Source organism: Echinops telfairi, unplaced genomic scaffold (genome assembly GCF_000313985.2).
Source record: "Echinops telfairi isolate 266 unplaced genomic scaffold, ASM31398v2 ScPeMD7_4225;HRSCAF=4972, whole genome shotgun sequence".
Classification (NCBI taxonomy): Eukaryota; Metazoa; Chordata; class Mammalia; order Afrosoricida; family Tenrecidae; genus Echinops; species Echinops telfairi.
In genome coordinates, this window is record NW_022108124.1 from 4,771,594 (window position 1) to 4,783,511 (window position 11,918).

The 11,918-nt window shown below is 42.9% G+C and overlaps 1 protein-coding gene across 1 annotated transcript in view; it reads left to right on the forward strand.

Annotated features, from left to right (window-relative positions):
* The first annotated feature begins 133 nt into the window (after window positions 1-133).
* ZMAT3 (zinc finger matrin-type 3) overlaps window positions 134-11,918 on the forward strand; it is a 46,412-nt gene continuing 34,627 nt past the window's right edge. Inside the window, exons 1-2 of the mRNA XM_004708596.2 lie at window positions 134-169; window positions 3,277-3,598. Of these exons, the coding sequence (XP_004708653.1) occupies window positions 3,329-3,598 (270 nt within the window). The 5' untranslated portion in view covers window positions 134-169; window positions 3,277-3,328. The remainder of the gene's footprint in view (window positions 170-3,276; window positions 3,599-11,918) is intronic.

Sequence of the window (11,918 nt, forward strand, 5' to 3'; positions counted from 1 at the left end):
GGCTGCCCTGCCCCCTGCCCTGCACGCGAGGGGCTTGTGCTGCGTCGGTGCGTTTGTTTGGGATCCGCCTTTCACGTGTACCCTTTGGACCGCGTCTGCCCGCAGCTGCCCGGCCCCCGCGGGAGTCGGGGATTCCATCTTCCGAGAGGGCATCCTTCCGGGGCTTGAGGTGTGTTCGCGCGCGCGCGTGCATCTGCACACTCATCTTCGGGATGCAAAGTGGCTGGGGGCGATGCCGAACTCGAGGGAGTAGGGACTCAAATGGGGAAAGCGTTCCGGAGGATCAGAAGCCATCAGGGCCGAGATGGGCAAACGTTTGCCAGTTCACCCAGGCCTCTTCTCCTCCCAGGTTCTTGCGTTCTTTCGCCTTCTTCCTTAGATGATAACCCTGGTCTCCGCGGATCCTCCCCACCCCTCATTCCTACTCGCTGTGTTCTGCTGATCGCTGAGTAATGCTCACCGCCTTCCCCTCTCCTGGCCAGAATGCCCAGTGGGAGACGAGGGGCCGGTGGTCTGCTCCTTTCTTCCGTTCTCTCGCCTCCAAATGAGAATGTAATTGCCTTTGATACTGTATGGGAAAGTAGGCCCCAGTCCAATCAAGACAATTAAATGTGCTTTGGCACTTAAGTTTCCTTAAGCAGGGTACACGTTGAAGCTCTGATTCCCCCCGCAATCTCTTCCTTAACCATCATCAACCCTTCATTTATGCCATTTCAGGGATCTAGTAGAATGGCTTTTAAGATGAGGAATATTTGTTTACACCAACCTCCAGTTAATCTGTGCAGGTGCTGAACTAATTAAGCAGTCCACCATTCATGTATCCTTTGAAGCTTTGCTTTTATTTATGTAGATTCATATTTTATGCTGGTTTAAAGTCATTTTTTGTTGTAAGCTAAGTGATATAAAATATAATTGTGATGTATAGATTTTTTGTTGGCATTACTATTTTGACTGCTAGATCTACCAGAATAAATCAGTTTTGAATATCTAGCTATTTTCTACAGCTTATGCAGATAAAATGATAATTCAGTGGCTCTCTCCACTGAAATGGGGTATGTGTGTGCACGTTGGTACCCCTGTGCTTTGAGAATGGCTTTTATTTTTATGGAAACTTGTGGACTATACATGGGGAGGCACATCACGGGATTTCCTCAAGTCGGAGTGAGCTGGCAAAAAACAAGTTCAGACATGTCTCAGCAATTGGTGACAGTTGATTTTTCTCTTTCCATTGCTCAGATCTTTCATGCAGATATTTTTGCCCCTTCATTTTCCTTCTCTTTCCTGAACTAACAGCACGTTTGGAGCAGTGTTGCATCCATATGGCCTAGGACAGGTGACATGTGGCCCTTCAACATTATTAATTATTATAATTAGTTAAACTTTTGTGTGTGTCAGGTGTTCTTTGTCTCCTTAGTTTCTCTTTCACCACGCTCACATCAGCCTTTGCCTTCTGGGTGTGTTGGCTTGGTTGAATTGAGAGGATTTGCATGATTATAGAGAACCTGACTTTTTAATTGTTCTAGATTTATATTTCTTTACCACCCTGTTCTCAGAGATATGGGCAGCATACTTCTGCTATGAGTCAAATGAGATTATTGTTTTCCTCAATATTATGATCAGTTAATGCTGTGATCATAACTACATTATTTTCCCATTGCAGAGGTTTCCTCTGCTTCCCTGCCCCCCATCCCCGACCCTGAATGTAGTATAAAAACCATTACTCGAGAGTGCTTCAGAGTGTACCTGGTTCATTTCAGCAAATCTCTTATTGCTTTAAAAAAGGTACCCATTTCCATTGCGGGTGGAACATTTCAGCTGAACATTTTAGCGGATTGAAATAGCCACAAGCTATTGACCAAGAGAAGAGGTTTTAATAATGTTGAAAGATAGGAGGGAATCGTGGATTTTGAAAGAAGCATTTCAGTTTGGGTCAATTAGCATCTTGGGAACTGAGAGTGTATCCTGTGGTTCATTTCGAGATACTCATGGTTAGAAGATGCCATCTGGGTGGGAGGCAGGAGAGTTCATGCATAAAGATGAAAGGGGGAGTCGAACATCTTGCCTCTTTTCTCAGGGAACCAGAATAGGGGCTAGCCTTTTTTAATAAAGAGGAGAAAGGCAATAACCTCAAGACGGGGGTGGCATTTCATTGGGACTGACGGTCAAGTGATCCGTTACCTTGTTACCCATTTACTTGGTAATTTGTATCTGCTGGTGTGCATGTGAGCCCACAGATAATTTGCATCGAGAGGCAGAGAAAATCTTGTTCCTTTGCAAGAGACTCATATGTATACTGTCTAAGGCTGAGTAATGTGGAGTCCTAAAATCAAGGGTCTGCAGGGAGCGGGTTGAATAGGGTCTGAGGTGGCCCGGAGAAGGTAGGCCTTCTTCTGCTGACAGGGGGCTGTTCTCTCAGAACTAGCTCATCGATCCCCACGGAGGCACATGTGCGAGGCATTGCCAGATCCTCCCTCTATCAAGAGAAGTCAGAAATCTCTCAATTTTTAATGTTGACAACTAATTCAATTTAAAAAACGAAAGCAAACCAGAACATTGTATGTTCCAAGTAGCCCGTCTGTGGCTGCGTATGGCCTGTGGGCCATCTGTTTGCCATCTCTGCTGCAAAGAATCCCTGGCCTGACTAGTTCAATACTATTAGTTGATGAGAAGGAACATTTTCATTTATTTCCTGCATCTTTCAACTCTGGGTTAGTTTTTCCTAGAGCTCCTTGAAATTTTCAGTTAGTTCTGGAACCGCTTTAAGCATCCTGAGAGATGCGACTCTTTCATTTCATTCTTTTTGGCCCTATTTGGGACAGAAAGACTCGTTTAGATGGAGAAGAGACAATGGCGAAGATTCTTAGTAGCTGATGCTGTTTTTGCCTGTGCATGGTTAACACTAACAGTTGGTGAGTGTAAGTGTGCCCGAGGGAAGGGGTCTGGATGAGGTGACCTTTGATGTCCATTCAGCCACGTGAGTTTTAGATTTAATTAGCCATGGATGCAAAGCTATTAATGTTCTGGGGCTGGAGGGACAGCAGTTGGAGATGGGCCAACCAAAATAAAGCCAAACCTATGAAGCCTTTCTCAGTGTAAGGGCAGTTGTGTCAACGTGGACTACGAGAGAAGGTCTGTTAGGTGAGACGAATGAGAAGGATGTCCTAAGGATGGGTTTGGAGAAGGAAAAGAAGGGGTCAGATGGGCGGTCTTCACACGTTGTGTTGCTAAGTCTGAGGGCACATTTGAAAGTGAATCTTCTTTCTTTTGTTGCTACAGATCTGAGCACTTCTCATTGTGCACTGGATTATGCCCAAGGCGTTCCAACCTAATGATCCTCTTGCAACACTCCGGGCCTCCTACACCTACGCGACCCTCATCGTCTCTTCCTATGTCAGTGGCCACCAGGTCGACAGGAACCTTGCAGCTTCCGCCACAGAAGAGTTTTGGGCAGGAGGCTTCCTTGGCTCTGCCGGGGGAAGCAGAGTTACCGAAGGGAGGGGATCCAGACTCTGCCCTGGAGGAGCTCTGTAAGCCCCTGTACTGCAAGCTCTGCAATGTCACCTTGAACTCCGCACAGCAAGCCCAGGCGCACTATCAGGTAAGAGAAGAAAAGAAAAGCACTCATTTAATGGAGGAAACCTCTCAGGGCCTAAATCCATTTGTTCCCCCAGATAGGACTGAGTGTGTCTGGACTAGCCAGTGTAGCTTAGTGAAGAACTTAGTACTTGCTTGCTTGACAAAAGCACAATGTTTCTATTTTAAATGAAGCCAACACTTTTTTATGGAATGGGTTCTCAAAGAACCTCCTACACTTCGCTGTGTGGCATTCGGTAAATTACCATTCCCGGTAGCAAATCAGAATCTCCGAAGCTGCTGTTCAAAACTGTGATCCCAAGAATAGACATTTGGAACATGATGTGCCAAACTCAATTCATTGTCAAAAGTAGTTGGAAGTTAGCCTTATAAATACTACCTTCCATCTATATGGTTTACATCAGTTCAAGGTAATCACCTTGTATCAATTTTCCACTTTCCCTTTCCTGGTCTCTAACTCTTCCTCCATAGCCTATCACTTTTATAGAAAACACAGGTCTTGCTCTGTAGTGAGAATAAAATAACCTGAGAATACTGAATCCTCTCTCATTCATAGTCAGGGCACTCTTTCTTTTAGTCCCCTGGGATGAGCTGATGCTTATTTTTAAGATTTAAGGCTTTCATTTCCATGTAAAACAACTAGAGGGAATGATATTTTTAACGAATGTTATTACCTAAGAACAAGTGGAAATTTTGACTGGAAAGAGAGAGCACCTTATCTTTTTTTTTTCTTCTTCTTTAAGTTCTAGAATGTTGTCTATAAAATTACTCAGTTTCCTTTTTGCTGAGAAGAGGTCTGAGCAAAGAGGTCAAATTCTGCTGAAGGCAGGGATGCCTTCTGGGCCATCATTGATTTTGACTGTATCCTCTGCATATTTCTGAGGGTGAAACACCCCAAGTCAGTATGATAGAAAGCTGATGGTTCCAAGGTTATTTCTTCTAATGTGTCACTGTGCCTCCATTGGGGGCAAGTCTTCCCTCTGCCCATCCCAAAGACTTTGTGGCCGTCCATCAGAAGTACTCTGATGAGGCACTGGAGCTGAGGGAAGAACATTCCATGTTGCTATCTGAGAGTCACTTTAGCTTGGTGTGCTGTTTTGCCCTGGGGAACAGAGAATTGAGTTGGTTGTTTCCCTCATCATTGGTTCATGCAGGACTCCTTCTGGTTTTATTCTACCTTCTTTTCTTTTCCCAATGCCACTCTGATTCTTTCTCCCTTTGCCTCCTTTTGCCACCGTGGTTTACTCTTTGGTCTTCCCTTGTCTCATTCATCTGAACTGTTAGGATGATGCATCGCATATCCAAGGCACGGGGATAACTTTTCTCTTCATTTTATTCCTTCAGAATGTGTAGCTTTAGAGTCTCGCATTCACTTTGAAAAATCAAACCCATGCTCTAAATTTTTGAGAGGGAGCTGAATAAAGGCCGTAGTAAAGCGTGGCAACCCCAAACCTGCTTTTGTGCTAGACACACATATAATTACCTTTTAAAGAAAAGTCACTTATTGCTATGAGGAAAGAGTCTTTTGGGGCAATATGTGCTTTCAACACGTAGGTGCAACATGCAGAATTGTATGTCTGCCTGTGCCCCCCACCCCACCCCCCCACTTCTGATACCACTTTGTGCCTGTAGACAGTGATGGATGCTTGGTGAGAATTCATTTGGATGCAACATCATTGGATGATAAGGCTAAAGTGGATAAGAAACAGAATCTGGGTTCATTTAGCCTTTTTTCTCTTTTATGGTGCGGTTTTGTATTTGTTCTACATTTATGAGTTAAGCTTATTAATTCAGTCTAATTCCAGTCCCCTCAGTGATACATAGTAGAAAATACAAGAAATGGGAAGTAATATTTAGATAAAAATCCTTGATAGTCAGAATTTTAAGCAGTAAAACTCAAGGGGAAAGGCAGCCTGTTCTACTCTGATTAGCAGAAATTCTAGCCAGAGGGGTCAATTCAAGTAGCTGAAAAGCAGGTTAGAGATAGGGGCAAGAAGAAACAGGACATTAAGAGAGTAGCACCTAATGGAAAATGGAAAGTTTGTGAATAATAAAGTAGGTTTATAAGTGTTTAGAAGCTAAGGTTTGAATGAGACTGATGCTATTGGTGACTCTTAAAATGGGAGAAGTTTCCTACTGGGAACTAAGGTTCCTACCAGGAACTAATGTATTTATGTATCAAAATACAGAACCATGTCATCAAAGTAGCAAAGAAGAAAGCTCATCTTGGCAGTGACGTCTGGATTTCAACAAAACGGATGCTGTTAAGATGAGCGAACGTGTCAAAAGACTAGTTCAGAATAATAAACAATGTGAACATAAAGGATGACCTAGAGTCGGGTGAACCAATGAAACAAGGCAGCATGGAAACATTGTTCTCAGAACTGTGTCGGCATCTCCGTGGAGGATACCGAAATAGAGAAAAAGAAATAAGGCCTACCCGGCACAAGGACTAGGCAGAATGACAATGATTGTAAGCTAATGATTTAGGATGGAAGGAGATGATGAATACATATGTTTTATTTCACCTCTACAAACCCTTTTTTATTATTTTTGAGGCAGGGTAAGTGAAGGCTGCATTTTTTTCCCTTCTTTCCGTATGAGTAAGGTAGCCTGCTTAGAAGCTGTAAACACGTTCACAGAAAATGATAAATCACTGTGATTACTTGACTGAAAACTTTGTAATCAGTGGGTGCCATTGTTGAAATCTGAAAGTTTCAAGTTGCCAAGGGTATTACAAACCACCTCCACCCCAGTCTGAGCAGTGCTACATGAGTCTGTGGCTGTCTCCCGTTCCAGTAATCTAGGCCACTCAAGGAAACTGCTCAGTAGATGCACGCTTTCATCTCACTACCACCTTTCCCTGACATCCCTGGGATTCCTAAGCCAGGTCTGCTGCAGAAATAATCTATACATCCCACGGAGTTTGTTTTTTCCCCAGGACTTGGAAATCTAAGACAGATGGATCTACTCCAAAATACTCTCTGCTGGTGTTTTATTTTGAATGAGGTTATTTTTGCAGTCTCAAAATTATGGCTTTGGTTGTAGTTTAATTTATAATAAAAGCTTGGGAGGAAAACTGTGTCTTTATTTGATTAAATTCAACCTGTGAGCTTGGTAGGTTCCTGTGCACAAGCCTGCCATGGAGTATCAGTGGATGGCTATTTCAGCAACAAAAACACCTAGAGGGAGAGCCACTTTGGGGTAGGTTATTAACGTTCAAAAAAAAAAAAAAGTACAAATCATAGATACGTTTTGCTAAGGCAACCACAGTTGAAAGTTGATCAATTTGTGAATTTGCATATCCATTTGGAAAAGAACTGGTTCCGTCAAAGCACATTTAAAATTGCTCCTTAGATGTATTTTTATATTTGCGATATGATTAAGTAGACCGAGAACCAGAACACGGAGAGAAAAGCAACTCTAGAGTAGTGGTGCTGGGGTTGGTGGTCTTCATTCACGGTGCAGAGCCTGTCAGTCAATGTTGCCATAATATTTAAATTTATCATGCATATTTTGGTTTGATGGCATGATCAGCAACTCTAATGTCATCTAATTTTTGCCCCCAAACTCTCCCATGCTGTGTGTCATAAACAGAGCACACCAAAGAAAACCGATTTGAAAATGATCCAATGCTCTGCGAATTTAGTGTTGTGAGATGCCTCCCACTTGGCTTCTGATTCAGGGAGACACCAGGCCCAGTGGCCTGAAGAAGCATTGCTGGGCCCCAGGCCTTCTCACGACCAGTTGCAAATCCGGCTGTTGTAACCCACGGGGTTTTCATTGCTTGGGTTTTGAAACTAAAGTGCCAGGCCTTTCTTTTTAGCCCTGGTTGGAAAGTTCTGCTGAAACGTGCTTGGTATCTTAGCAACATAAAAGCAACATAAAGGCACTCCACTGGCCGATGAATGGTGATTGCACACGAGGTGCATGGTTCATAAAATAAACTGGATATTCTTCTTGGAAGGCAAGAGTTCTACCACGACCCCCCTCACCCCCAACCAGGGCTTCACCAAATTTAGCATTGCCTAGTATGCTTCAAACATTGTGTACTTCGTAATCAGGCAGATTTAGACTCTACTCTGGGTCTACCACTTGTGATTTGGGATAAGATGCTTAACCTTTCTTAACTCAGTATCTGTGAAAAATTGGGATAATTATATCTTCTTTGTAGGATTGTAAGAATTGTATATGCTATTTTAATAAAGGTCAGTCAATTGAAATAGGTTTCTGTTATTGAAAAGTGTTTGAACCTCAAATAGCAAAAGCTCATTTCATCTTGTAGTTTTAGAAGGATGTAAAATAACAAGGTATGTAGACATCTTATTGCTATTAACTTTATAGCTACTAATTTGCTATAGGGCCTTGTATAAATGCATACAATTTTGTCCTTTTCAGTCAAATCTGGCACAAAGTTCTCTGAGGATACATTCCCAAATCCAGATACCAAGTTATCAGTACTATACCCTCCCAGGAAAGGATTGAAGTACTGGACAGAATGGGAGGAAAATGTGGACTAAAACTGAAATCATAAAAAAGACCAGATTTACTAGTTGTTTACAGACTGGTGGAACTCCTGAGACTATGGCCTGGAATTCAGGTGCTGAATTCACTCCTATGGCTAAATTTTCAGTCAAACAATATGAGGGTCTGTAAGGTAAACAATATAACATTGGGAGGTATTCATTAGCAGGGGTCCTCAAACTTTTCCAACAGGGGGCCAGGGCACTGTCCCTCAGACCCATTGGAGGGCCGGACTATAGTTAAAAAAAACCCCATGAACAAAATTCCTATGCATACCGCACATATCTTATTTTGCAGTAAAAAAACAAACGGGGCAAGAACACCCGGCGGGCCGGATAAATGTCCTCGGCGGGCCGCATGTGGCCTGTGGGCCGTAGTTTGAGGACGCCTGCCTTAGAGTAATCAAGCATTCGCAATCATCAGGGCAGCATATGCCTGAAAACCAAGTTCAAAAGGGAAGAATGGCTAGGAAAGAAGGAAGAATGGAAATGGGAAAATCACGTGGTAGAAATGGTAGGGACTGCAATCGGTGAAACAAAACGTGTGTGAAATGTTGAATGGGCAGCTCATTTGCTCTGTAAACCTTCATTCAAGTCCACAATATACCGAATAAAAAAAAAGATTAAGATAAAATCGAATCCTGTAGATTGTAACCTACTTAGGATGAGGTGAAATTTTTTGGTTTGACTCTTCTATCTGTATCTTTATAACTCCTGCCAAATGATTGGGTAAGCCCATGCAAGCCAGGTGATTGAAACACTAAGAGAAGAGGTCAGTTTTGCGTTTCTACTGGGTATATAAGCTCAGCATCTTAGAAATGGGAGAAATAACACAGTGAAGCAACAAGAAAGAGGAGCCGCCAGTGGAGCTCACTGGAGATGCCTGGTTGATATGATGGAGGCAGGGAGATGCCTGGTTGAAATGATGGAGGCAGCAGGGGTCCAGAAGCCTCAGCCCTGAGATCACGAGACAGAGCAGAGGAGGCTCAGTGAGACCAGGAGGCCAAGCAGCAGGCTTCCTAGCCCACAGAACAAGGCTGCGGTCAAGTGAGCATGCAACTGAGAGGCTGAGGACCAGAGAGAGTCCTGCATGCCAGCATGAATGAGAAGAGATGTTGTGGATAAAAGAACTGTATTCTTTTAGCTTCCCTATTAAGTCCCATCATTGAGTATTATCTATGAGTTCTGTATGGCCATAGCAATGAATTCCCAAACTCAACGGAGAAGTAGAGTGTCGTAGGAGGATAGGAGGGACTGCTGGCGTCAGAATAGGGTAAAGGAAGTTGGAAAGTGGAGGCATGCCTAATCTCTGCCTCGTAGACATCATCCTTGGGCACAAGTGGTATCGCATTCTTCTCCTCGCTGCTGTTGCTGGAGGAGATCGGATGTGGATCCCAGATGGTTTACTCATCACATTATAAAAAAACCCATTTCTGGCTAGTCAATTCCAACTCATAGTTACCTTATAGAACAAGAGTAGAACTGCTCCATTGGATGTCTAAAACTAAGTCTGTTTATTACATTTATTTACTTTTTATATTTACTATAGAAAGATAGCCTCATCTTTCTCCTATGTACTGGCAGATGGATTTGAATCTGTAACCTTACAGTTAGCTCAGGGTTGAATCCACTGCATACAAGGTCCCTGTCATTAATGTCACAGAGGTAAGCATTTACAATGCATAGAGCCCAAAATGGAGGATAATTGTGCACTACTGAGAATCATAGGCTAGCCAAGTTGACAGATATTTTTGAGGGGACACAATTCAAACTATAAAAAATGAGAAATTCATTTTTTGGAGCCCTGGTGGATCTAAAAATACCTGCATTTTTATTTCATTTGATTAATCATTTACTTCAGTTCTAGGTTGAAATGATTTTCCCTCAGAACATGGTTGGTTACATTTACTTATGTTTGGTCATCCAGTGTCACTAACGAGAAATCTGACAGTTTCTTTTTCTTTTTGAGGTGACCTGCTTTTAATTTTGGGTTGTTTTTTTCCCCGCTCTAGAGATTTCTTGGCTCTCCTTTTTACCCTTGCTATCTAAAATTTAACAATGATGGATGTGTCTAGGTCCGAGTCTAGCCCTGGTCAGCATTAGGAAAGCCTTTCCATTTACAGACTCCTGCACCACTTCAGCGCTGGGGACTTTTCTTTGATATATATTTTTTGACAATGCTGCTGTATATTTTCTTTGTCTCTCTTTCTGGAAATCCTATCAGCCCTATCCCAGACATGCTGGATTGATATTTTATATTGTTTTCCTCATCTCTCTTTCATCATTCTTTTAATTTCCAAAAGGTGTACTTGATTTCTAACCCTCTACTGGTCTTTAAAGCTTTTGACTGTTACAGTTAAAATCTTCACAATCTCTGGGTTTTAGAGAAACTACCCATAGAGAATCTGTGTTACAGGGGTCTTTGTCGTTGTGTATCACGTAGCCAGTTCTAGCCCTGTGAAAGAGCGAACGGATCTTCCCTATAGAGTTTCCTAGGCTGTAATTTCTGCCCTTTTCTCCTGTATGTGCTGGGTGAGATCGAACCTCTGACCTTTCAGTTAGTAGCAGACTACTTAACTATTGCCCCACCAGGGCGTCTTAGGGAGCTAATTAAGAGTAGGAGCCCGTGGACTGTAGAGTCCAACTGCTTGTGTTCAAATTGTAGTCTCCCTCTCACACCACCATCACCTTGATGAGATGGGCTCTACAGGGTGACGCAGAACCGAGTCATAGGCTTTCCAAGGCAGGATTTCCTTAGAGAAGCAGACTGCTGGGTTTTCTCCCAGGAAGCTGCTCGAGGTTTGGCCCTTTCACGTAGCACAGTGGTTCTCAACTTTCCTCAGGCCGCGCCCCTTTCATACAGTTCCTCATGTGGTGGTGACCCCACAACCAGAAAATGATTTTCGGTGCTACTTCATCGCTGTCATTTTGCTACTGTTATGAATCGGTGACCCCTGGAAAGGGTCGTTCGACCCCCAGATTGAGAACTGCTGGCTCAGCAGCTGAGTGTTGTTTACCTGCACCACTAGGACTCCTTGCAGCCCTACTGCTCACTACAAAATCACCAGGGTGAACCAAACCTGATTCTGACTCGTGATGCCTCCTTGTGTATCAGGGTAGAGCGAAGGCCCATAGGGTTTAAGTGGCTACTCTTTTGGAAGTAAATTGCTAGACTTAAAAAAAAAAATTATGAGGTGCCTTTGAAGGGACTCAAAATGCTGCCTTTTTCGTTTAGCAGCTAACTCCTTAACTGTTTGCACCAGCCATGGTCTCCTACTCCTTCCAGATGGTAGGATATTGGAAACATTTCCTAACTCCTCTGTGCCTTCTGAGGATGATGAGAAGGAGCGGAGGGGGGGAAGATACATGCAAGATAATCTGTGCAAGGTGTTTAGCACAGTCCCTGGCACCTGAGAGAGTCTTTAATACTGCGGAGGGGTCTCGGGCTGTGTGGAAGTCTGGGGCATGTAGTCTCCAAATCTGGCGCTGACTTGTGGCTTTGAAGAAGGTTTTTTTTTTTAATTGTTTAAAAATTTATTTTTTAATTTAAATATTTCTAGATCCAGTAAACAGTTCCAACCTCAGTGAAAGAATTCCTTTATACCTTGCACCCATATTCTCCAAATGTTAATGTTTTTATTAAGTACAATACAATGATCAAAATCAAGAAATGAAGACTGATAAAATTATCTGACATACAGATGGGTTTTTTTTTTTAGTCGTTTTATTAGGGGCTCATACAACTCTTATCACAATCCATACATACATCAATTGTGTAAAGCACATTTGTACATTCATTGC